The 26,980-nt window shown below is 40.4% G+C and overlaps 2 protein-coding genes across 7 annotated transcripts; one reads left to right on the top strand and one right to left on the bottom strand.

Annotated features, from left to right (window-relative positions):
* Window positions 1–256: 256 nt before the first annotated feature.
* Window positions 257–9,303, bottom strand: LOC117245799 (putative high affinity immunoglobulin gamma Fc receptor IB). Of its 3 annotated transcripts, none has more exons than XM_078163968.1 (9): window positions 9,101–9,162; window positions 8,767–8,826; window positions 7,634–7,894; window positions 6,738–6,983; window positions 6,083–6,235; window positions 5,956–6,006; window positions 2,682–2,756; window positions 1,371–1,450; window positions 257–625 (listed from the first exon to the last, which is right to left on the bottom strand). In XM_078163968.1, exons 1-8 carry the CDS (start codon window positions 9,129–9,131, stop codon window positions 1,392–1,394), a joined length of 936 nt encoding a protein of 311 aa, XP_078020094.1. In that variant the 5' UTR covers window positions 9,132–9,162; the 3' UTR covers window positions 257–625; window positions 1,371–1,391. The 3 variants fall into 3 exon arrangements, with proteins under 3 accessions (XP_078020094.1, XP_078020093.1, XP_078020095.1); XM_078163967.1 differs by having other exon boundaries at window positions 260–625; window positions 7,634–7,900; window positions 9,101–9,303; XM_078163969.1 differs by having other exon boundaries at window positions 263–625; window positions 6,083–6,214; window positions 7,634–7,900; window positions 9,101–9,298.
* Window positions 9,304–12,401: 3,098 nt separating this feature from the next.
* Window positions 12,402–25,031, top strand: LOC117245796 (butyrophilin subfamily 3 member A2-like). 4 transcript variants are annotated; one of them, XM_078163900.1, is made up of 6 exons: window positions 12,402–12,489; window positions 15,956–16,073; window positions 19,162–19,503; window positions 20,980–21,258; window positions 21,354–21,470; window positions 23,528–25,031. In XM_078163900.1, the coding sequence occupies exons 2-6, from the start codon at window positions 15,965–15,967 to the stop codon at window positions 24,076–24,078; spliced, it is 1,398 nt and encodes a 465-aa protein (XP_078020026.1). In that variant the 5' UTR covers window positions 12,402–12,489; window positions 15,956–15,964; the 3' UTR covers window positions 24,079–25,031. The 4 variants fall into 4 exon arrangements, with proteins under 4 accessions (XP_078020026.1, XP_078020027.1, XP_033465217.2 ...); XM_033609326.2 differs by lacking the exon at window positions 12,402–12,489 and adding an exon at window positions 15,673–15,693; XM_078163901.1 differs by lacking the exon at window positions 19,162–19,503.
* The last annotated feature ends 1,949 nt before the right edge of the window (window positions 25,032–26,980 follow it).

Genomic DNA, 26,980 nt, shown 5'->3' on the forward strand with positions numbered 1-26,980 from the left:
CCAACTTTCAGATCAGCATTAGATCAAAATAAGTCGTGCAGTGTGACCACAGAAGTCACAGTGAGTGCATTTAAAGGCTGCAGCAGCTCTCTTCTTTTAAACAATGTCTCCAGATGTGAGAACAGAGCAGACAGAGCAATGTGGTTTGACTGTTAGAGACTCATATCTCTTAAAATAGACAATGAGGTGTTAGTTAGCCGAAGCTCTGACTCTCATGTGATGATGATGATGATGATGATGATGAGGACTCATGTGTTTTTAGGTTGTTTTTACTTCATACAAGTCAGTGATTGTCTGTAATTAAGAATCAACACATGCACTCCCTTTGCAAATGTACATAACCTAAATATCTTTAACTTTTTTTCTTAATACATTTCTTAACAGCACATAAATATGTCATTGTCTTTTGTCATGAACAAACACAACTCCCCAACCAATGCACTTAAGTGCATACAATTTGAAAACAGTTATGTTTAGAAAACAGACATAAAACCTTCATTCTGCAGTTGAGGTGATTAAAATTTGTAACAAAACAGCTTTGTGTGGTCACACGACCTGCACGCATTACAAAGCTTTAAATAGACTCTCCTTCCTTCTTCAGACATTAGTCTCTGCTCTCTGTAACCTGCAAGACACACAGGAGACAAAGACTACAGCTGTCAAGATGGTTAAGATATTAATACTCATGACTCTTTCTTGCATTTCACACGGCACTTAGAAAAAGTTTGAACATCAACTCCCACCTCCCTCCAAAGTCCCAACCCCCCCTCCTGCAACTCCACCTCCCTCCAAAGGCCTACTCCCCCCTCCTCCATTACATCCTCATTACGTCTATGATAGACGTAGGTGGTAACATTGGATACACGGAAGAGGAGAGTGAGTGGAACACGCCAAGAGTAGAGGAGAAGAGGAATCATATATAGCGTTATAGCCTATGTTACATTACAGACAAACTAAAAATAGCTAGCCAACAGAAAATCTGCTACCATCTTGTCCCTTTTTAGCTCAGGATGAAGCTGCATCAGTCCTCGCCATCGCTCGAAGGAGAGCCGATGTTGACCCGAGTTTTAACTCTTGCAGCATGGAGTTCTCTCATAGTGTTAGTTTTTTCTGCAATATTATTTCTTTTGCCAACTGATTTCCCTGTTGGAGCAGCTGGAGGTGGAAGCAGTGGTCCGCATTTGTCTGCCATTGTTACGGAGGAAAGTTTATATCCACAAACTAGCCTATTTGTTGTCTCACAGACTCACTCTTCCTGGTCGGAGGCGGGGGCATTTTAGTGTGCCATCAGCTTATTAATAGCATTTTAATCTAAACAAAGAAAAGCGTAAAATTTCCAGAACGGGAAGTGTTGCATTAAGTGATATTACCTTTCCATAGTGGACTGTGTGTCAAGCTGTCCCCAGGCTTAAGGTGTGGTAAACAGGCATAAATAAGGGCTCTTCATTATCTGACAGAGACACAGTTTCAGAAAGCTTGAGACATACATAAATACATATTTGAACAATAATTCAGATACAGTAATTATACCACTATTATGACTGTCCATGTCACTTAAATGTGGGGTACAATAAGCCTTGATAATTGGCCCATTTCTTTATCTATAAAATGCTTTTTTCCCCCTGTTACACAACTTCCATTGTGTTTTAAAATCATTTTTATGCAGACGATAACTGACTTAATACTTGTGTTAAACCTTTGTAATTTCTCATTTTTTTAAAATTCAATTTCATTTATAAAGCCTGTTATCACAAAGCACAATTAGCCTCAGAGCACTTTTCAACATATGACAAGCCCTCTGGCCTTGCACCCTCAGAAAATCAATTCAACAACTGCCTTCGCAGAGTTAAGGCAGATGGTAAAGCAAATCCTAAAAGAATATTGACACTTTTTGACCCTGTTCTCCACATTTTAAGGATGAATGAATGCTTTACCATTTGACTTTGACAAAACAAGTCAACATCTTCACTATCTTGTCATTAGACTTGCGAGTTAGAGTCAAATCTTTGATTTAAATGTAATTCCTTTCATAAAATATTAATATTTTTCATCACAACACATACAATTGTTTCCCTATTTGATCTGTTGGACTGATACACTTGTTTTCCGTCTGTGTTATTTATGGCAATGCAGGTGTATCTTGATCAAAAATGTCTGAAAACAGATTCACTACAGAATATGAGTGCTCTGATTAATGGCCTCTTTGTGTATTTATGAAATACTGACCACCCATTCACTTACCCATACAGCACATGGAGCTGCAAGGTGACATACTGTAAAATACTTGATGTCCTGCTATAAATAAACCTAAAGCATGCATTGCCTATTTAAATGGCAGCTACTTGACTTAACTTGACCTCTCCTGTGACTGTAAGTGCAACCAAAATAGGAGCTGCTACATGATGAACTGAGGGGCCCATCTACCTTTTTCTGTCTGTGGGTTTCTCGTGTGGTTTTTGTCTGGGTCGCTATAAAAGAATGATCACTGGGGCCTACAGCTCCTGAAGCAGGTGCAGTGTAACACAGTCTAAAATTGAATGTACATTCAAACAGAGTTTATAAACGTCAGACTAGTAATTCAGTGTCATTTTATAGTTGTGACACCAAAGTAATGTCTGCTCAGAGGCACTGCTGCAAACTTTAATCTAAAGGTCAACTTAAATACCACTATATTTAATTACCATACACCCTCCTGAGGTTTGTAATGACAGCATATGTTTCCCGGTTCGGAGCAGCTTCACTTTCCACTTCAGCCACTGAAACATAATAAAGTAGCAGGTAGGTATATGGGCAGACAAAAATAAAAACTGGCACATAATAAAATAATTTGTTTCCAAAGCGAACTAGCTAACTTACAAAAAAACTCTATAAATATATTCCTATAAATATTATGATATAAGTGAATGGATCCATATTTTTTAATACACTAACAACTGTTTTAACTTCCATGTTGTGTTTGTGGTTCTCGAGACCTTGGACTATGTTATAAACACAGTATTCATTGCTTTTTAAAAAAACAAAAAATGAACAATGTGTTTATTGTTGCTTTGGTAAAATTTAGTATGTTTCATGATGACAACCCTCCATCCTGAAAATGGTATGAGAAATTTCTGTGTATGCAACATCATAAAAAAAAAAAAAGAAATTTACTGATCTAATCTAGGAGAGAGGGAAGGGGGAAGTCCCACTTACTGGACCTTTTCAGAGTCCCAGTTATTTCTGTGTGGGCCTGACTGTATGTAAAGGTCAACAGGGGACTATGTCAGAGTGCAGATGGAGTCTAAAATGACTTAAATGATAAAGAGTTCACAGAATAAACATGTTCCTGCTCAGTAAGAGCTTTATACTGTATATAGCAGAATCTTTTTGGAATCAACTGGGGCTGGGTAGAACTGGACTGATAAACTCGCTCTCTCTTCTTGGTTAGTCTGTCTATGGTGCGTTTTGGAAGGCCTGAGGACAATGAATAACATTAGGCTAATATATTGTTTCTATAGGGCCTAACACCAGGGCTGCACAGCCTGCATGAGCGATGTGTGACAGCTACCTCACTGAACTGCTGTGGCTTGCACATGTGTGGTGTTCACACAGGCAAAGCTGCTGCAGAGCTGCCTGCTACTCTATCAGCTGTATTTGCACAATTTAAAGTCAGTAATTCACTCAGTTATGAACCTGAATGTTGAAGGGATTCTGTCGACAGAAACATTGTCAGAGGGATTTTATTTATTTCATTAAGAAAGGGTGAGTTAAAAATAAATATTTGTATTTTGTCATATCTTTGGCAAATAGTTAAAGGCCATTTTTACTATCTACCTTTACTGAAACTGTGCCTCATTAAGTAGAGCAGGCAACGCTCTTATTCCACAGATGTTCTGCAGCTGAGCAGCACTGCTCACACAGGCAGTGTGGCTGCTCTAAGGCCTGGGCCGCACTGCTTGCATGAGCTCCCCATGTGCACCACAGAACCTGTTTTTATTTCTGTGCCTGTGTTATACCTCCTTTCACTACAATGTCGAAATCACTCACAGACCTGAAGAAATATAAATAATTATGTTTTACTCAACCTTCCCTGTTTTCGTTTCAAAATTATAGCACCCTGACAAAGTTTCTGTGAAAAGAATCCCCTCTTTTGTTGACATGAGGCTTTTTACTGTGAAATATTTACATGACCATGTTGTTGACAATGCATTGGCTTGTGGAATTGTGTAAATGTATTGTGAAAATACAGTGGACCACACATATATATAGACCGCACATATACAGTACAGGCCAAAAGTTTGGACACACCTTCTCATTCAATGCGTTTTCTTTATTTTCATGACTATTTACATTGTAGATTCTCACTGAAGGCATCAAAACTATGAATGAACACATGTGGAGTTATGTACTTAACAAAAAAAGGTGAAATAACTGAAAACATGTTTATATTCTAGTTTCTTCAAAATAGCCACCCTTTGCTCTGATTACTGCTTTGCACACTCTTGGCATTCTCTCCATGAGCTTCAAGAGGTAGTCACCTGAAATGGTTTTCCAACAGTCTTGAAGGAGTTCCCAGAGGTGTTTAGCACTTGTTGGCCCCTTTGCCTTCACTCTGCGGTCCAGCTCACCCCAAACCATCTCGATTGGGTTCAGGTCCGGTGCCTGTGGAGGCCAGGTCATCTGCCGCAGCACTCCATCACTCTCCTTCTTGGTCAAATAGCCCTTACACTGCCCGGAGGTGTGTTTGGGGTCATTGTCCTGTTGAAAAATAAATGATCATCCAACTAAACGCAAACCGGATGGGATGGCATGTCGCTGCAGGATGCTGTGGTAGCCATGCTGGTTCAGTGTGCCTTCAATTTTGAATAAATCCCCAACAGTGTCACCAGCAAAACACCCCCACACCATCACACCTCCTCCTCCATGCTTCACAGTGGGAACCAGGCATGTGGAATCCATCCGTTCACCTTTTCTGCATCTCACAAAGACACGGCGGTTGGAACCAAAGATCTCAAATTTGGACTCATCAGACCAAAGCACAGATTTCCACTGGTCTAATGTCCATTCCTTGTGTTTCTTGGCCCAAACAAATCTCTTCTGCTTGTTGCCTCTCCTTAGCAGTGGTTTCCTAGCAGCTATTTGACCATCAAGGCCTGATTCGCGCAGTCTCCTCTTAACAGTTGTTCTAGAGATGGGTCTGCTGCTAGAACTCTGTGTGGCATTCATCTGGTCTCTGATCTGAGCTGCTGTTAACTTGCCATTTCTGAGGCTGGTGACTCGGATGAACTTATCCTCAGAAGCAGAGGTGACTCTTGGTCTTCCTTTCCTGGGTCGGTCCTCATGTGTGCCAGTTTCGTTGTAGCGCTTGATGGTTTTTGCGACTCCACTTGGGGACACATTTAAAGTTTTTGCAATTTTCCGGACTGACTGACCTTCATTTCTTAAAGTAATGATGGCCACTCGTTTTTCTTTAGTTAGCTGATTGGTTCTTGCCATAATATGAATTTTAACAGTTGTCCAATAGGGCTGTCGGCTGTGTATTAACCTGACTTCTGCACAACACAACTGATGGTCCCAACCCCATTGATAAAGCAAGAAATTCCACTAATTAACCCTGATAAGGCACACCTGTGAAGTGGAAACCATTTCAGGTGACTACCTCTTGAAGCTCATGGAGAGAATGCCAAGAGTGTGCAAAGCAGTAATCAGAGCAAAGGGTGGCTATTTTGAAGAAACTAGAATATAAACATGTTTTCAGTTATTTCACCTTTTTTTGTTAAGTACATAACTCCACATGTGTTCATTCATAGTTTTGATGCCTTCAGTGAGAATCTACAATGTAAATAGTCATGAAAATAAAGAAAACGCATTGAATGAGAAGGTGTGTCCAAACTTTTGGCCTGTACTGTATATGTGCGGTATATATATATATGAATGAAAATATATACCTACATATGAATGAAAGGTAATTCTCACCTGTTAGTGGAGAACAGAAAGACTGGATGGAGGGAGGAGAGGTTGGGATATCTGGAATTTAAAAGAAGCCCTCCTTTAGTATTTTGTCACAGTACTTAAAATGGTATCTTTATTTTATTCTCTGTACCTATTGTGATTGTTTGATGTTTCCAACATTGCAGTAATCCCATCAACAGCAGCAGAACCACCAAGAAAAAACTGACAGTAATGCAGAGCAGCAGAGGGAGCTGAAGGCCACGATGAGGCACCTTGTCAGCTGCTGGAGAGGTAACGGTATGTTCTGTACATGAGACATGATCCTAATGCTGTAAAATGCACTCTGTGATATCAATGTGATGGGATAATTTGCTGATTTTCAACCAGGTCTGTGTCTCCATGGTGTGGGCAGTGTGTGCAGATGAGTGGTGTTACTGTAAGGTGGCCCCTGTGTTGCCACCGATTTTCTGCTCACTGCCTGCACCATGGTGTCATAGAGCTGGTTTAATATTAGTATTTCTTTAAAATGAAACTTATTCCATACAGTTACTGTGTCCATTCCTTAATTTAATATTTTTCTGAAATTGTAAAGTTTAGGACATCCTCACACCTCAGCTTTACTTCTCAGACCAACAGGTCTTCTTGACTATTCTCAGTTGTAATACATATTAAGCTAGACTGCAGAGCAGGTTACAGTGAGTCACAAGAGTCATTTGTGATGAGCCTATCAAGCTTTAAACATGGAACTAGACATAGGTAAGGTACAAAGCATTGTCAGATTTATTTTAAACACTGGTATGTCTTACCTCTGACAATCAGCCAGCTCGCTGATGATTGTCCATCTTCAGGGATGCTGCACGTGTAGAGTCCTTCATCAGACTTGGAAACACTGTTGATGGTCAGGTTTGCCATAGAGCTGTTCTCCATTAAGTGGCCATCTTTAAAAAATGCAGCTGTGAGGTTGGAGGACATCTGCTTGTTTCTGCAGTGCAGAGTTACATCATCTCCCACCATCACAGGAAAAGCAGGACTCTCCAGGATCACAGAGCCACCTGAAGAATATGTGAATTAGACTGTTTGAAAGTCTCTGCTATGCAATGAAAAAGCCGCTCAATGTGGCAGACAGTTCTTGTGTTTTGATATGTTAACGTAGCCAACGTTTATGTGGGGGGCCCATGTGAGTAGCTAATGGGTGTTAAAATGGGCCTTATGTGGGATTGTCCATGGGATCCATTTGCCTACATGGATGGGTTAACCCAGATAAGATGCCCATTTTTGGCCCATACCCATTTGTTACCGAGGTAGTCCTACTATTACCTATGTGGGGCCCACTTGGGTAAACCCACCTATGTAGGCAACTGGCATGTGGCCAATAAGGAACCCATGGACAATATCACATATGGTCCATTTTCAGCACATTCACAAGTCACATGGGCCCCACACACAAACGTTGTCTGGGAACAAGTAATGTTTTATTGAGCATATTAGGTCATGCTATGTTGTGTCAGCACATATTGAGCAGTAGGTAAGGCAAAAGTGTACTTCCAAATCTGATACCAATATGGACACCAATACTTGATTATATTACATGGAATTTTATATAACATACTAGACACATAAATGAATAAATCTTCAAACTGAGATGTCCACAGACTAAAACTGTGACAACTTTGCACTACTTAGCGTTTTAGTATTTGCATACCAGTGACAGTGATGTTGACAGTGTTGCTTTTCTTTGCTCCTCCCATTTCACACCAGTATTCTCCACTGTCAACTGCCGCTAAGGCATTCTTTATTTTACAGGGTCCTGTTGACGTTGACCAGGAAGCAGCACATGTTTTAACATCACCTCCGATCCTCCTCACCACTCTCCATCCAGTCAGTCCCTCCAGACCCTCACAGGTGACAGTAATGGGCTCATATTCAAAGAACTGCTGTCGGTTTGGAACAACCTGAGGGAAACCTGCATCTGACACAGAGACACAAAGGATGAGATGCATTAAAGAGATAGTTCCGTGTTTTAAATGGGGTTGTATAAGGTCATTATGCATAGTCAGTGTATTACACAGTAGATGTCAGTCAGCACAGCCCCAGTTTGGAGAAGCAGGCAGGAGTCCGACACGAAAGCTAAGCAATGTACTGCTGTGGAGGGGGTTGGCAATAAAATAATATTTTAGCCATCTTGAAATCCATCATTTTCGTACTCGAAATAACTGTCTGACATGAAGGTAAACCTGTGAAAATACTCTTAATATAGCAAACACTTACAAAGATATTGATTTTTTTAGGTGGCTAAAATATGTGTTGTTGCTGACCCCTCCACAGCAGCACACAGCAGTATCTTACATGTCGCAGTCCAGCCTGCTCCTCCAAACTGGGGGCCTGTGGACTACCATCTACCTTACGTAATACACTGACTATCGATAAATATCTCATACATCGCACTTCCATAATATTTTTTAGGCATACATTTAAAAACATGTATTTCTCCTTGACAGCTTAAATGTAGCAACATTAAAATGTGCGCAGTTGGATTTGGACAAGCATGGCACGATGATGCACTCTTCAGATGCTTAAAAAGTTATCCTTAAACACAAATTCTGGCTCATGTTAACTTGAAACATAAGAAGCTGTAATATATTATATTTGTTATATATTTATTTCTATATTCAGGTATTATCAATTGTGAACACTAGATGAAATTTAAGTTTTTGTAGCCCGTGACAACTTGGGGATTATATGATGTATTGAAGCCTAAGATGATGTCAGAATGATGCCAGCTATGCATACATTTTTGTACTGTAAAGTATGTCTGATTATCAAAATGCTACTCACCAGCTCTTTGACAATCACTGAGGTCAACATGTGCAACCAGAAGCAACAACACAGTCATCACTGAAAAGATAAGAGAGCTGTTATAGCAGATGTAATGTTTAACACGTACGGTATAACATAACTGTAACATGTGAACATATCTAATATTTGGTCAATCATCAGAAAGTAGATTACAGCTCCCTTTATTATCTGTGCTTTAGTTCTTTCCAGAGAATACATGCAAAGAGTATCAGTGTATTTTAGATAAATCATATCTATTTGCCCTCAAACCCAAGAAACAAACAATTATTGTCTCAATATATTTGTGTGAACACTGGACAGACTCAGTACTCACACAGTCTGATGCAGAGCGCTGTGACCTCCATGTCGTCTTGCTGCTGACTGTCTGAACATCAGACTGAATTTGAAATATAATTGAAGTCAGAACTTCCTCTTCCTGTTGCTCTGCTGATGAGGAAACAGCAGACAGAGCTGCTCTGAGTTCAGAAAAATAATGTACAGTCTTAACAGGTGGCGCCACAGAGCTTAATTTTTGGAGTATATGAGAGGAATGCCAAAGACGAGACTCTAATGGACAGAAAAGAAAAAAATATACATATTGAGTTTGGAGATGAGCTGACTTTTTTAGTTTATTTTTTTAGCTTCACCACTTACAAACACTATCAGGACATCTCATTGGACATCAGGATGTTTTTCGTGCTGCAGTGAAATAATATTATACAACTACTAATAGTAGCCTCATGGTGGTGTAGTGGTCAGCACTGTCGCCTCACAGCAAGAGGGTTCCAGGTTCGAACCCCCCACCCTGAGTTTGAACCTGGAACCCTCTTGCTGTGAGGGGTGTGGAGTTTGCATGTTCTCCCCGTGTCAGCGTGGGTTTCCTCCAGGTGCTCCAGCTTCCTCCCACAGTCCAAAGACATGCAGGTTAACTGGTGACTCTAAATTGTCCGTAGGTGTGAATGTGAGTGTGAATGGTTGTCTGTCTCTATGTATCAGCCCTGTGATAGTCTGGTGACCTGTCCAGGGTGAAGCCTGCCTCTCGCCCGATGTCAGCTGGGATAGGCTCCAGCAAACCCCCCTTTCGTGGTGGTATGATACACCGTCAGGTGGTGTCAGGATGTAATGCGACAGTTATCAAGATCATAACATCCACATCTTACAAACTGTCTCTATTAAAATGACCTTTATAGCACTTAAAGCTCCAATAGGCAACATTGTTTTGGTATAACTGAGTAAAAATTTTATAATATCCTCTAAGCATAATGTAAATCAAGTGGTCTGAGACAAACAATAGGTTTCTGCACCTCACCATGGCTCTGTGTTCAGCCTCTAAAGAATCAGTATCATGCCGATGTGCATCAACCAATCAAAGGTCAGCTCAGACCACTGCGTTCCTATTGGCTGTTGTACTGCATATGCGCGTTCCTGTGCCGCCAGCAGAAGGGGAGAGCAAGTGGCAATGGCGAACAGTGCACCAGGTAAAATAGCTATTCCAGCATTGGCTACAACTGCCTACACGGCTAAACAACCCAAAAAAAGGAAGACAGAACTCAGTTCCCCGGAGCCCTGGAGGGAGGGGAAGGGTGAGGTGGGGCTGGGCCTGGCTGGAGGGCGTGAGGGTCGGCCGTGGGAGTGGAGCAAGGGCTCTCCATGGAGAGCGAGAGCCAAGGCTTGGGAGTACGTGCGGGTCCGCGGGGAGAGGGATGGATCAGGCTGCTGCTCCATGAGGGAGAGCCGAGGCTCCAAGAGAGGGAGAAATAGAACCAAGTAGGATAAAATACTCGCGTGCTCGTCTGGTAGGAGGGGCTCAGTGCGGAGACTAACGAAACCTAACTCAGATGAGACTCAAAAATCAACCGTTTTCAGGCTTTCTACCTACTGCAGCTTTAACAAAGCAGTTTTTACTATTCTGTACGTAGTGGGGTCTGACAGCACCTGTCGCAGTGGTATGATACAGCATCAGGTTGAAAGGCTACCATAATATAAGGAGCTGAAGGTCCCTATATAGGGTGGTGGATAGGTCCAACAAACCCAGGACTTTCACCCTGGAAGACGGTGTTTACTTCCTGTATGAATATAATAAGCTAAACCATGATTTAAAAAAACAAAAAACAAATCATGTTTTTTGTTCTTTATTAAGACAAATAAAATACACAACATATAGCAACACACAGAACAGTACACATATACATATCTGAGGATCATGTAGTCATGGCTCAGCCTCCCTCTGGCCACCAATTTAGACTTGCTGATTCCCCCAAACGAGTACCATAACATTTACACATATTCAGTACATACACACACCCACACACATCTCTGAAAATGATGTAATACTTAAACAGCCAAACACATGCTGACACACAACCTCACAAGCACACACCCAAATGTGCTTTACATAGGAGTATGTACAGAGGTGGGTGAGCGGGCAAGTAACAGCATAAAGTTTAGGATAATAAAATCATAATATTAATAGTTGTATTGATCGCAATAGTAATGAAAGAAAATATTCATATTCATCATTCTTCATCAGCATGATAATGTGGTCCAGTCTAGGCCAAATCTGATTCACTGGGAATAGGACCATGTGTTCCTGTTGACATCTGAGCGTTGGTTGCGGCGTCCAGGAAAGTTAACAGCGGACACATGAGGAAACCTAGTGCATAATAGTAGACGTGAAAGTCCACTGGCAAAGTGGGGATATATGACAGCTTGGGGTGAGAACCAGTGATGGCCAAATGAAGCCTCAGGAACCACTTTCTGTATTTTCAGGCACTCTTGGTTTAAAGATAAAGGCTGAAGGACTGGCAGTGAAATGTGCTTTCAAACCTTTGTTGAACAGACAGCGCCATTTAGTAGCTTCAGAAAATAAAGACAGTGATTCATGAGGCCTCATTTGGCCATCACTAGTGAGGACGTGTTGACAGAAAACATAAAGGTAACATATTTTCTCTCCTCTCAACCCATGTCACAACACCCCCACACTTTTTGACTCACACTAACTCACTCACACACAATATGGTTAAAAACAAGTCCCACTCTGCCCTCTGCTGTCAGTCAGCCTCATATCACACCATGTGCATGTTTACTTGAGCTGCCGAGCCACTTTGACAGAGAGATCTATTACTACTGTTCACATTTTCCTCTGACACAACTTCCTTGTTTCATCCACTTATGTGTCACTGTAGATAACAACAGATAACAGGTCCAAAGTTCAGGTCATAAGTACACAGACTGAAAGAAAACAAAAGTGCAATGCAAGGACACACAAACACACACATTTTTTATTCTCCATATATCAAACCAACATTGACCTTTGACATCAGACAGTAAAAATAAGTTATTGATGATCAGAAGTTGCTTTGATTGGCCCAATTTCACCCGATACGTCTTGGCTAGAAGGCAGGATGCAGATACTGACCGTGAATTTTAAACACTCTGTTTCTTATTTACAGTAGCTTAAAAGAAAACAGCTGTATCAATACAAAATAGTCTCATTCATAAAACAAATCATTTTAGGTTTGTAAAATTAATATGACTCTAAATGACACAAATGGCAACTTAAGTTTGATGGAAAGAAACACAAAGCCAAAGCACACGTTATCTATTTACAGAGGGTGTGGGGTAAAAGCACTGATGGTTTAGATTCAGGCTGTTTCATTGTGGACTTTGACCGTGCAGCCTGCTTTTCATTGCGTTGAAGCAGCTCTGAAACACACCGAAAAGGTACGTAGGATTCTAACATGAAAAAAATACGCTTTAATGGATTATTTTGTGATTTATTTTTTTACCATGCTATTACTGTTACTATTTATGGCCTGTTTTTAGATTGGTAGCCAAACTGCAATCTTTGTCTGCAATCATTTGATACCTATCTGTTTGTTCAGTCGCACCAATCAGTTGCTTATGACTTTAAACGAGGTTGATGTCTGTCATTATGTACAGTTATGAACTTGCCTATAGAAAGCAAATGTGATTTACAAAAACACATTAATGAATAACTGTATGATGAATATAAGGGCAAAATCAAATGAGACATAATGTTTTTGAGAATAAAGGAAAGAGTCCATATGATTTAGATTTTACACCAAATAAGCTGGACGATAGATTTAAACTCTGGATAAACATCCCCATCTAGTATTATACAGACAGATGACATTAGAAGCTAGTAAAGCAGCCGGTAAATATTTTATTTAACTATTTATGAATGCATTTAAATAACATATTAAAAGAGGGGTCATCTCTTGACTCTATAAATCTCTCCACAGTCTAAAAGTTTACTCAACAAAATATGTAACGGACAGATGGGGAAAGGAAGGAGACAGAGGAGTGGCAAGATACTGTGTATTTCAATGCAAGGGCACTTAATCTCATGCGTGATAAGAATTTCGCTGCACAAATGTTGTTCAGTTTTTAATCACTCCTTTTATAGACTCACAAGTCAGTCTTTAGACGCTTTGCTTAACTAAAGACTGATGGCTTCCTCCCTGATTTTGTGTTTGGATGGGCGGATACAATTTCAGAGTTTAAAAAAACTCCCTGAGTTGCAGAACCAATAGTAAATCCGCAGGGCGGTCCTTCGTTGGCTCACTGAACATAAACATAGTCCGACTGCATTAAAAGATTTAAAAAAAGTCCATTTCTATTTCCACAGTCTTGTGGAAATGGACACGTTTGATAAAATGGAGTTAAATCTCTTGGCATCCATTTTCAAGCTCTCTGTGTGTTTGTTTCCTTGCGGGCGAGAAAACTGGGAGCGCACATTTCCGGGAGGGCGTGTCCTTTTCAAAAATGCAAGAGGCGTTGCTTTGTTGCTGGCCATTTTCTCTGGTGTGTTAAACACACTTTAGAAAGGAGTGTCCCCAGACTATCGATAATGGTAGTTCTCAATGCTGGAGGAACGGTGGCTGTCAAACTGCAAACCACTACCATGTGCTCTGGGATTGCCAAAATATGTAGAATTACTGGTAAATAATGCACAAAGCAATACAATCCATCTTTAGTATTCATATACCATTAGATTTCAAAGTTCTATATTTAGGCAATATTCCCCCTTCAGTAAAAGGTATTGGCAAATACTTAATGAGTATATTGCTGGCAGTAAGGAAAAAGGCTCTGACCAGGAAATGGATGATGCACGTTGGCAACTTGGCCGTACTGTAAATGACTGAGTAGATGTAACAATGGAGATTTACATGATGGAGAAAGTTACTTTCTTTGGACACCTAAAGATGGACATCGCCATAACATCGGCAGTGACGGCACTGTCGTTGTTTACTCGCCTTTTTTATTTTTGTGCGAGTCGTAAGCAAATGGTGATCAATAAATACAAAGCAGACAAAGACTACTTACCTATTTGTAGTGCTAAATATTAATTATTGGAATAAATTTGTTGGAATAATCACTGGCGCACGAACCTGTCCAACCTGGGCTTTGGGTCCAAACTCACGTCTTCTTCTTTGGGGTTTATTTGGAGATTTGCAAACACGGTGCACTACTGCCACCAACTGTTCAGGTGTGGTCTGTATTTTGATGGGAGAGCTGCGACTGTTGCACGACGCGTCTGTTCAGTTTTGGTTGTGGTATCTCCAGCAGCGATTTTCATCCATTGCGCTACTTCACATTGAGAGCAACATCAAAACACAGCTGTCACCTGAGACCATAGTGGACGTATACGCAGGGCGCAAACACAGACATTTACTTCTCCACTTGGACATTTCGCAATGTAAGTTAAAATCTGCTTTGCAATTTAATGTCTGTGGTGTTTATTTAGCATTTATGAGTTTTAATGCACTGTTGTATGTAAAATTGTTATGCTTCACCCAGTGCGGCAGGGTCAGATCTCGAAACTGTCTCGGCCTGTAGTCGGATTTTTTTGCCCCCCCCGGCACCAGGGACGATTGCTCTGAGACAACAAGGGAGGCTGAACTTCCCCTAAAATTTCATAGAAGAAATGGTCAAATATGCACTATTGAATTTACATTAAAATAAGAATTTACATTGCATTAAACATGCGCTGGATGATGTTCAAACGTCAGCTGTTAATCACCAGTTTTCAAACGCAACCTCCCTGTCATACATTCTCGTGTCAGCACGGTGGACGCGGAGCCTTCAAGCATTCCTATGAGACAGCGCTGAGCAGGTTTTTTCATGCAGCAAAGCGAGACGGTCATTGGATAAATGCGACAAAATCGTCACTTCCAGGGAGGCTCAGCTTCCCTGGGACCTAATGGAGCGGTAGGCATTAGAGGATGCTCGGTGTCTGCATGATGATTGGAGGAACTGTCTAAAAGGCTGAACTCCCTTGTGATTGACAGCACTTTGGAAATACACACCGGCATCGTCGCATTTCGAGCTCAGTCCCATGCGGATATTTGCGAGTGGAGTCTCCTGACAGAGTGCCGTCCAGAGTTCCTTATTTCCATAAGCCATATAGCTCATTTTCACCATTTTAAACCCATCTTAAAATCTTTGAGGTGTGTGTTGCTGTGCTTCTATGGCATGAGTGTGGTTGAAAAATGGCTTCAACTAAATGTTCCTTTTATAAGTTACTGCCTCGCTACAATATGACACATTTTATGATGTAAACTTAAAGTGAGCTTCCCCTGTTTGAAAGTCCAGCAGCCGCCACTACCTGGCACCAATCTCAAACTCTGCCTATGCTCTGAAACCTGACTTTGTTAAGATAACTAAAGGAACATATTTAACTTTTTATTTATTAACTTTTCTTTTTTCTCTTCTGTGTCCTCTTCCATGTCCAGATATTGCATTGTAAATGCAATTTGCGAAGCCAAACTGCTACGAGCATTTTATTTCAGCCTTTATCTCTACTTCACTGGTTGTGTGTAGTTTTATTATGGCCCTTTTTTCACAGTCATCCTTTGAAAATGGACAGAAATAGTGAATGAGTAAATCTACATAAAAATGAGGGTGAGGGGCTTTTATTTATTTATTTATTATTTAATTTAATTTGATCTAATTTAATTTATTTACAAATCATTTGTTGGTTTTCTCTCTCTTTTTCTCTTAACTGCATGTTCATGCTGTTTTGCTTGCTTAAGTTACCAATACAATATTATATCACATTGTTAAGGAGTTAAAAAAAAAAAACACCACTGTGCTCACAGACAGAGAGATATTTTAGTTTAAACTGGTCCCACATACTTTACAGTTGCCTTATTTTCATTTCCAGCACTCCAAGATGATTCACATGAAGGACAGACTCCTTGTGACATCTCAGCTCATTGACTTCAGGAGATTGATCATGCATCCTGCTGTGGTCTTCTTTCTCCTAACACACTCTGGTGGAGGTAAATTACACACAAACAGACAGGAAATCATGATCAGAGTTTCAATATAATACCGTAAGAAATCATACAGTAAAAATAATGGTAATGTGATGCACTAAAATGTGAGATGCACCACAGAGCATGACAAGAAGTCATTCCTGCCTGTGGCCATCTTGATTTACTGGATATAGACTCGGGCTATAAGCCTTTCAGTGGCTGGTTATTTAAGCTGACAGTCAATCTTTTCTTTCTCTGCATGTGACCATCTTCAAAATGCATTTTGGTGATTCCAGAACATTCTCAAGCACTAACACAGCAGTGGAGACACACTGTAAACCTCAATCCATCCATGATGCTAAATTTTAATGCAAAGTCTACGCCAATGCCTGGATTGTCAAAATGACACAAACTTTATGATCACTTGACACAAAAACTCAAACCTTGTGAGCTTGACTTTTTTTTTATGTTAAGTGAACAATTTAACGTTAATTTGACAAAAATATATAAAGCTGATTTCACCTAATTAGTTTATGGCCAATAAACAAAACTATCATGGTGCATTTAACATATTGTGGTGTGTTGGGGATTAATAGGTGGAGTTTCCCAGCATGCCATGAGACAATGTGTTTAAGGGCATAAGCCGAAGAAAACTGTGTTTAAATATGTTCTAGATCACTCATGTTACCCATTAACCCACTGTGCAGTGATGTATTTCCCAGTGATTCTAATAGGTTATAGCTAATGTTGTGGTGAAAGTTATCGTGCGCCATGAATAAGTTGTGTACACAATCAGTGACCTCCCAAGGTCCAACTGCACTAGTGGCCATCAAACATTTCAGCTCCTCTCTCAGAGCAACACATCCTCACTCTGACCTTGTCAAATGTGGATGTTTGGTCGTGGACTTTCTATGTCAAGATATGATGTGCAATGAACCCTGGCTGACATTGAAAAAGTTAGCAGCAGGCAGTGACATTTAGCTTGTTTAAACAGATATGTTTTGAGGTTGGATTTGAAAGTGTCCAGGGATTGAATATTTCGGATATCAGGTGGGAGGGAGTTTGAGAGGTGGGGGGCTGAGCAGCTGAAGGCTCTGGACCCCATGGTGGTCAGGCGGGCTGGAGGGACAGTGTGGCTGATTGAAGAGGAGGATCTGAGAGACCTGCTGGGTGTGTGGATGTGGAGGAGGTCAGTAAGGTATAGAGGAGTGAGGTTATGGATGGCCTTGAATGTGAGCAGTAGGGTTTTGAATTGGATGCGGTATTGTGTGGGAAGCCAGTGGAGTTGATGGAGGACAGGAGTGATGTGCTGGATGGATGGTGTTCTGGTGATGATCCGGGCAGCAGCACATTTGCATTTTCCATGGTTAGGGTTAGAAAAACAAAGCACATGGTTGAGTTTAGATAAAAAGATAAAAAGATAAAAAATCCAACAACCACCGATTTATTATGTGATAAATCGGTGGTTGTTGGATCCATCCACCAGACCTCCTGATCACCTTAACCTTCGTTGATGTCCCATCACCATTAAACAGCTGCAACCGGCTGCATATCATGCCGATGGGAAAAGACAGCTTAGACAGCTTTTTTCGTCACTACTGAGCACGGTTACATGCGCACAATAATCAGATAACTGGGAATAATCAGGTAATGGTAATAATCCGATTTGATGCGTTTGTGTGCACTTCAATAATCTGATAATCAGAAAAACCTGGTTTACATGATTCAGTCCTTCAGTTGGATTTCTCCCCAAGTACATGACATAAAACTCAAACTTCCTGTTACAGTAGGTACTCATATCCTTGAAAAACCTCAAAAAGTACGCAAGTCATATATTTGCAGAATAAAGCACTCATCATGCTGAGAGCTTATATTCTTACAGTACTGTTTTTTGTTATCATTAACAAATACATGTGAGAGCATTCTAATGTGTAGTTTATCAATGTGGAGCCAATTTTACATACTTTGAGTAGATTCAGAGTAAAGGTACTGTAAAGCGCAATATACAAGTGTATTGTATATAAACTTGTCAAACAAAGTGCATAACATATACGTAAGATAAAATAAAACACTGAGAATATAAAAATATATTATTTGATGTAAAATCTTTATCTGAAAGGAAACAAAAGCTGTCAGATTAACGTAGTGGAGGAGAAAGTACAACATTTCCCTCTAAAATGTTGTGGAGTGGGAGTGTAAAATAGCAAAACCCAAAAGAAACCAGATTAAAGGGTATACATGCACCGAATAATCTGACTATTGGGGAAAAAGCTAGGTGTGTTTATCCGATTTCTCATAATCAGATAATGGCTTTTATCTGATAAAGCCCATCAGATTATGCTGTTTACATGACCACTTGAATAATCAGGTACCTCCAGAAATCAGATAATAATCGGTTTATTAGTGTGCATGTAAACGCGCTCAGTGTCTGACACTGGAAGTCACTGACCAAGCACCGGATTTCGACGATATCAGAGTGAGACCGGGCTGCTTAGAGTGTCACTCTGAATCAATAGATTTTGGGCCTTGGACTTATTTTACCCCTCAGCAGTAGCTAAAACAGCTACCATAGAGTTTTTTATGTGTAGCTCTATCCAGTCATGCTACTTAACATGTTTTTTCTGTTGCGCATTTTCCCTTTCCATCAAAGTGGCGAAATGGCTTGAAGATTTTACCCACCACTGCCAACAATTTACCCACATTTGGTGGGTGGCTGGTGCTAATATCAGACCCTGGCAGTAGTTACTGGTAATGCTGCCTACAGAAAATAGCCACACACTCGCACTCTCAAGTTGGATATGACAAATATGTAGAGTAATGGTTGTGGAATATAACAAAAATAGAGTATTGAGAAATAATGGGAAATTCAGTGTGCTGTTTCCTGTCATTTCTACCTGTGGCCACAGTGGCTAATGTACAAGGCAGTTAGTCAAAGCAAAAGCCAGTTACGTACTGTCTCACTTTTATATAGTTGTGTTAATCCATCAGTACTCACTGATTTAAAGAACACTGAGAGAAAGCTATTGCTGTACTAATGTTATATTGAACTCACAACTTTAAAAAGCAGTATACGTGGGAGTTAACAAAACAGAAATGTTTTTTGTCTCCTTAGGTCAGTCTCAGGTGATCGGTACATATCAGCCAATAGTGGCAATGGTTGGTGATGACGCCATTTTGCCATGTCATCTCAACACTGCTGTAGATGCTACTAACCTGACTGTAGGGTGGGTGAGACCTGACTTTGAACCAAGAATTGTCCATTTGAGGCATGACGGTGTGGAGCACCAGCTTGAGAAGCATAAACTATACATGGGGAGAATATCACTGTCTACCAATGAACTGAAGTGTGGAGACATTTCACTGAAACTCTCCAAAGTAGAACCTTCAGATGCTGGGACATACAGATGCTTTGTTCCCAAATTTAAAATAGAATCTGTGGTCGTGCATGCTGTCGGTAAGTTAACATATATTCATTGTGCACAACAAAAAGCTACAATGATCCATGAAAGGTATAAATGTGTTATACAGTGATGCAGTCAATGCTGGGGTAGGCAGAAATCTGGAAAATGCAAAAAATAAGGCAGAATTGTGGTGGGGAATTGAGGCTGCCCTGTACCCTTGCACTGGGGTTGTGCTGGCAGGATTGGTGCTGCTACAACAGCTGATTGGGAGTCGGCGTGATGCAGTGTGATTCAAGGCTCTCGCTAACTTTAGCTACAAAAAGAAGCCAAAGAAAAAAATAATATTGTATGGAGGGTTCAGAATGCCTGACAAATGCATATGTGGTAGATTGTAACCAGAAAGGAATAAAGAATGACAGCTGAAAAGAGATTATCTTGGTGTTTTTAAGCCCTCAGACAATGATGAAGTCGAAATCCTGGATCAGTAACTGCGCTAAATCAGATGCCAGCAGAAATTTGCATGGACGCTACTATTCACGTGATCAGAGAGAAGGTTATGTGCAGGTTTAGTTCTCACTGTGTATTGTTCCAGTGACACGAGTCGCCCAGATGCTATCCAGACCTAACAAGTTGTGTTGACTTCAGGGCCATATGTAGCAACCAGAATGGCACTTGGGTGGACCCCAAAGGGTGCTTGTGCTGATCAGAGAAATACTTGTCCTTACTAAAGGGATACTTGGAGTGACCACAGGATTATTGGTGATCACCAATCACTTGGACTGACGGCAGTGGCACCTGGATCGACCACACGGGTATTTGGGTCAAACAGAAAGGGAACTGGGTCAGCAAGAATAGCACTTTAGCTGACCAGAGCAATTGGGCCAAGAAGACTGACCAGAGGGACATTTTGACTGACAATAGAGTACTTTGATAGACCACAGGGACATTTATGCCCAAAGAAAAGTATTTTGGCCAATTGGTGCTGACCAGATGTGTACATGACCTGAACAGAATAGTCCAATGGCTGACCAGAGGAGAACTTGACCATAAGGGCCTTTGACCGATCAAGGCCAACCAGAAGGTTCTTGGACTGACAAGAAGGGTACTGTTTATGGCTGATCAGAGGGACATTTGGGCCAAACACAGTGGTACTCATGCCAAGCAGAGGGTACAGATTGGCACTTGAACAGACATGAGGAGGGGGGCTTGAAATGATTACAGAGGCATTCTGGTTCACCAGAAACCAGTACTTCAGCTGATCAAGGGGCATTTGGGCAGAGTATAGAGTCAGGGTACCATTGTAAAGCACTTGGGCTGTTATTTTAGGGGGAAATGGATGATTGCTGTGCCTTATCGGGGTATAAAGATCTTGGTTCAAAGATTCAACAAGGGCATTACCAATCAGCTGAGAATGGTACACATTTATCCTCACTAAGAATTATTTTTAGGTTGAAAAAGGTGTATAGACTGTATATTGAGTGACAGAAGCGTATCTTTATTGTTGTGACTTAACTTTTATTCTTTCTAAGGTTCTGTCTCCTCACCTGATGTAAGGATTTCCAAAGTCAGCAATGGATTGGTGTTACAGTGTGAGTCTGCAGGCTGGCATCCAGAGCCTGAGGTGTTGTGGCTGGACGGTGAGGGAAAGCTCCTCTCTCCTGGACCTACAGAGACAGTCAGAGGTCCTGATGACCTCTATACTGTCAGCAGCAGAGTGACTGTGGAGAGGAGACACGGCAACAGCTTCACCTGTAGAGTCCAACAGAGGAACATCAACCAGACCAGAGAGACACACATCCAGGTTCCAGGTAGAAAACATGACGTGTGAGTTACTAATGTTACCACTTTGTTACAGACAGTTAAAGTCTTCTTTTATAAACGTATCTGTGTTTTATGATTTCAGAGTATCTCTTCATGGCCCAGTCTAATGCTGCTCGCATCATCATCTGCTTGATTGTGTGCATCCTGTCTGTTGTTGCAGTTGTATTCATTGTTTGGAAAATGGGACAAATAGAAAAAAGTAAGTAACAAATGTATTCCTTTTTTCCATACCTCTAACTACGCAAATCTCTTTTATGGCATTTTTACATGAATTACAATTAGAGGCAACAAAAGCGTGTGGTTGGGTTTAGTACAAAGAACAGGGTTTGGCATTACAATCTCACGGGAAATGAATACCTGCCCCTCAGGTGAAAATCGGTGGTTGTTGGATCCGTCCACCACCTCTCCCACCTGCCCTATTCAGACTTCTGCTGCCTTAACTTTGGTTGTTGTCCGGCTGCATTCCCCCCTGATGCCACTGGGCACCATTAAACAATAACGGTGACCGGCATGCTAATGTGAAAAGACAGCTTTATTTGTCGGTGTCAAACGCCGGAAGTCACTGACCGGTGCCAGAGTTCTACAAATTTAGAGTGGGACTGGGTTAATTTGGTCATCCAGTTTCATTTATCAAACGCCTTTCAAATAAAACTTGGGTGGTTATCAGGTTAGCAGCTTCATTGTTGTTGGTGATTAAAACAATAATCCTTGCTCCAAGCCAAAAAAAAAAAAAAGAAAAATCAGAGGAAGCCCCCCATTAGCCCCCCATTGTTGTTGTTTTTGTTGTTGTTTTAATTTTGCTATTTATTTCTGCTGTGCTTCCCTGTTAAATTCAAATGGCAACCTATGCGGCTGAAAAATGAAGCCATCATGGAAGTGCCAAAACCTGCAGTTCCTCTAATGGCCACTGGAGGCTGGCTCCAACAGCAAGTCAATCCATAGACGCCATGTTAAAATGACTAACTAAATAGCAGAAATAAACATGTTTACATCCTGGTACAAAAGAAAAGATTTCAGTCTCTATAGCTAATTTCAGTGTCCATGATAAATCAACTCTGCCTCACTCCGAAGTCGTCAAAATCTGGTGCTTATATCATATCTTGATGTGCAAAGTACATGACCAAACATCAATACGCGATGAGGTTAGAGTTAGAATTGGTTGGACAAGTGTATGGGGGTGAACTTTAATATAACTCACCATATTACATTTTATTAAGGCTCAAAGTTACACATAATTCGGGGCGACACAGTTTCGAGTCTGCAAGGCGCTACCACAGTCTGTAGCCCCTTTTACACTGCCAGATTTCTGGCGAATGTTGGGCTGTTTTGCCGACAAGCTGTGAGCATTTAGACAGACAGAGCTGGATTGACGAGTTGATCCGAGGCGCCCAATTTTCCGCCTCGTAGGGTAGACATATTGGAGGAACCTTTTTGGTTTTAAAAGAACGAGGCGGCCTTTCCGCAACAAGAGAGAAGCTGTTGATGACTTGTGGGAGGAGCTGTTGATGACTTGTGGGAGGAGCTGTTGATGACACCGCACGTACGAGCCACTGGCGGTGGATAAACAGGAAACAGCTGATAGCAGGAATTAGTGAGCAGCTAGTAGCAAGAGGGAAACACAAACCTGACAGACACTGTAAAGATGAGCAACTGGGGAGACAAGGAATTGCGCGCCCTCCTTGTCCTCGCAAACGAAGAGGCCATTAACCGTCAAATGACGGGGACGGTGAAGAACGGGCCGACTTACGAGAGAATCGCTGAAGGACTGACCAGCCGCAGCTTCCCTTCCAAGTCACACGCTGAGCTACACGTTTTGTTACTTGCTCACGCCCCCCATTGCCCCGAAAAAGGCACATTCTGTATAAACAAAAGTAGGTAGGCGGCATTTTGCTGCACTCCCCGATTTTGTTTTCTACTGCCAATGCTGAAAAAAGACTGATTGGGCTTTCCTCCAAATTTGCACAACTCCTATTTACAAAGGGCTTATGAGTCAGATTCAACCCTCGCTCCTCCACAGCTCCATGCTCTCGTCCAAATTTGGTCACTTCTGGTTCCAAAAAACCAAGACGTCAACAATGCCAAACATGCCAAACTTTAAAACAGCAGTCCATAAACCAATGGACTGTGTAAAGGTGGTTATGTCCATTATGTTTATGCAGTCTATGGTTACAATCTTTGTCTCAGCAAAGGGAAACACTGCAAGAACAAAACAGGTTTTAACTTCAAACTTAATACATGTATCTTCTTTTCACACAGAAACCTCAGACGGCAGCACAGAACTTCAGCATCTGATGGGGGGAGGATTCAGAGAGAAGCTCATGACAGGAAGGGACAACGCAAAGGCAAAACTTGATGAAGAGTTACAAAAGAACAAGGGAGAACTGCAACATGTACAACAGGTGATTACAACACTGATGGGCCAGAAGGAAGATCTGAAGAACCAGAGAGAGAAACTCATCTCACTACTGCGGGAGGACAATGCAGAGAAAGAGGAGAATGAGAAGGACCAGGAAAATATAGGATTCATGGAGAAAAAGACAGAAAAAAAGAAGAAACTTGAAAAGATCAAAGACGATGTGGAGAAGAGAATGAAAGAACATGGTGACCTGTTAAAGAAAACACAAACACTACTAAAGATAACAAAGGAGATGAATATTCAAATGTCGGAAAGGAAGGAAAAACTACAGGCTAATAGGGAGCAAATAAATGAAAACCTGACAGAGAGAGAGAAACAGAGAGAACTTCAGTCAGAGCAGCCAGAGAGAGAAGAGGAAAGGAAAGATACAGTATCTGCTGATCAATCATGACATCATTTCCTGTTCAAATCACACAAAGTGTAAACATTCAGAAAATCCGAGACATTCTTTTTAGATCTGTAGTGTCATCAGTTTAAGCATCTACCTGGTTATTCCAAAGCAGATATAAACCCCATGCACTTCGGTCCATCTATTCTCTGAACACATCCTCCAGGTCATGTGACAAAAGAAACAGTAACATGTGTCAAAGATGAGCAGAGCAGGTTGCTGAACTTTTCTAAATTTTAGCTCAGCACTCAAAGTCTCTTTATAGGTATTATTGTCTTTCTCATTGTTGGGTTGCATGTTGTTGTCTTTTTTATTACACTGTGCTATAATCTTACTTTGGTATATTTGTTGTAACTCCACAGGAGGCTGTCCTTTACTGACGTAAATAAAACTAGAATTATACTTTGCAATTTTTTGTTCTACTAATTTTTTTTTCTGATGATTGCTGCTATACTATTATTTTTACTGCATTTGTTGTAAATTAATTTGTTGCTGTCCAGAAATAATGGGTTTGTACAACATGTGTAAACAATACTGAATAATTTATGAAACTTTAGATCAGTATTCTCCAAGAGTTTTTCTTTTATTAATGGCCCAAGTTAAGTGTTTTATTCTTAAAAAACATAGTTTGAGAGGACTTGGGACATTAAGGAATTTAATTAAAGCTGTGTTACCTAAGTTTTGTTGTTCAGTTTCCTTTGGATTAGTGTAAACTCTGCCCTCTGGTGGTGAGATCAGCTCACAGCTGAAACAGGAAGAAACCTGTTGACCTGCAGCATAATCAGTCAGTCAATCAGTCGTTTCTTATCAACATTCCCAAGACAACGGAAAATCAAATCAAATGTGCATATACTTTTTTTTCTTTTTGCAGACACAGGTGCTTGTGTTTTATAGTCTAGAAATATTTAATTTTATTATCCTGAAATTGTATTTAATAAAGAATTAGGTTAACTTTTTCTGTTTTGTGATGTTTTGTGTCTAAAGGAGGTTGATTAGACCTCATTGAATACATTACATTATAATGTTTGAAGATAATTTGGAATGAAGGGTCTGAATTATTGAATGTGATTTATTATTAAATTCTAGGCTGGCAAGAGTAATGCAACAACAACAACAAATAAATAGTAGGTGACACAAATGTGAGGTCAAGTGAATAAAGTGCTGCATAATGTAACAACATTATTTGATGTGGTTTAAGGCTTCAAGCCACTGAATAGTGTTCAGACAGATAGAGGGATGCTCTTATTGCCCAGTGCATTATATATCAAATACCCACCTCAATCAAATCTAGTGTACAACATACAGGTGCATCACCATCATTTAGAATATCATAATAAGTTCAATAGTTTTTGTCATATATATATATATATATATATATATATATATATATATATAGCCTGTATATATATATAGTTTCTACACCACCTAACCTCTTTGTAACTTTATTGGGTCATGAAACAGCCACCTGCATAACGTTAAATAACGTTACCTTGGGGAGCATGGCACTGACTTAATGAGCTCACATCATGCATGATTAGCCAGTAGCTTTCAACCCATTGTGTCACAGCTAAAGCTTCTAACATGAATGTTACTTAGCAACAACTTAACTTTTTTTTTCTAAAAAAATAATTAAAAAAAACTGTCATTCACACATCTCGTCTGTCAGCTAGCAGTATCGTCGTCTTCCTGTTAACTGAATTCAAGTTTTCTGTGTTCCGCTGATACATCAGATAACTTCCTGCGTGTCGTTTCAAAATAAAAGCTGTCCGGTGTGTTAATATGTTTACCATGCTGTTTGGGGCTTGTTCTGTTTTTTTCTCTTTGAAATTTTTACCGAGGTCTGGACCTCGGTGACCTCATAGCTGGCCATGAGAGCAAACTGCTTATAAAAGTAGCTTCTGTTCTTGCAGTTCCAACACTGTGTTTAATCCTTTAATATTTGATGTCTTCAAGCTTTGATACTTTTCACATGTAGTTAAGTTTATTTGTCTGTTTTACTAACTGTTTGAACTAAAACATTATTTTTCAATGAGCTATGTAAACAGTATAAACTGTGGTTGATCTACTCTCAGTGACCAGTAACCTCAGTTTATGTTAATACTTAGTCTATGTGCAATATTCTGAAGTCCACATCAGTGGTTGTTAAATGTTTGTGACTACACTGAACAAAATCACAGGATTTCAGAGGAAATTTAATTTGGGGAGACTGACTGTGTTGATAAAGCTTTGTGCGTCCTCTGTTTTGATTGGTTGCTAACATATTTTGACCATGTCATTTTTGTCATGAAACACAAAAAATAAATAAAATAAAATACAAAATATTATATTGATTATTTTGATTATATCTGAAACTTTTTTCCCCTAGAACTCCAAGATGATTTGCCAGACTCTGACTGATGGACTGCTCCTTAACAAGCTCAGTACTTTGGTTTCTCAGCGCACTGTGATCCTTCTTCTACTGACAGTCTTTTACAGAGGTAACAGACACATTTACAGCAGGACTGGATGAAGCCTGTATGAAAGAGGAAAAACGGCAAAAAAAAAAGTCGGGGAGTCAGGTGTGATTGCAAGATTTAAAGGGACAATTCATCCCAAATCAAAAACATATTTTGTCTTACTTTAAAGTGGAATTTATTGTTTTGGTGTGAGTGGTCGAGTATTGGAGATATCAACTGCAGAGACGTCTGCCTCCTCTCCAATAAAATGTAAATTGAAAGAAACTTGGGTATGTGCTCAAAATATATATATATACTAGTCCATACCCGTTGGTAGCTTTGTCACCTTCTACCTATGCCAATCCTCAATGCCTGTGTGCAGTTTCACATAGATTGACCACGTCAGTGAGTAGAAAAACGTGGGACAGACAGAATGACCTATTAAATCAAGCCTCACTATATACATTGTA

The sequence above is a fragment of the Epinephelus lanceolatus genome, chromosome 22 (genome assembly GCF_041903045.1).
Source record: "Epinephelus lanceolatus isolate andai-2023 chromosome 22, ASM4190304v1, whole genome shotgun sequence".
Lineage (NCBI taxonomy): Eukaryota > Metazoa > Chordata > Actinopteri > Perciformes > Serranidae > Epinephelus > Epinephelus lanceolatus.

Excerpts from the sequence above, each read along its gene's own strand:
- LOC117245796 (XM_033609326.2), top strand. Across the intron at positions 16,074-19,161 it reads CCTAACACACTCTGGTGGAG|GTCAGTCTCAGGTGATCGGT; the intron begins GTAAATTACACA and ends TTGTCTCCTTAG. Across the intron at positions 21,259-21,353 it reads GACACACATCCAGGTTCCAG|AGTATCTCTTCATGGCCCAG; the intron begins GTAGAAAACATG and ends TTATGATTTCAG.
- LOC117245799 (XM_078163967.1), bottom strand. The coding sequence starts at position 9,131 with ATGGAGGTCACAGCGCTCTGCATCAGACTGT. Across the intron at positions 7,901-8,766 it reads CAGTGATTGTCAAAGAGCTG|ATGCAGGTTTCCCTCAGGTT; the intron begins GTGAGTAGCATT and ends TCTCTGTGTCAG. Across the intron at positions 2,757-5,955 it reads TTTCTGTTCTCCACTAACAG|TGGCTGAAGTGGAAAGTGAA; the intron begins GTGAGAATTACC and ends ATTATGTTTCAG.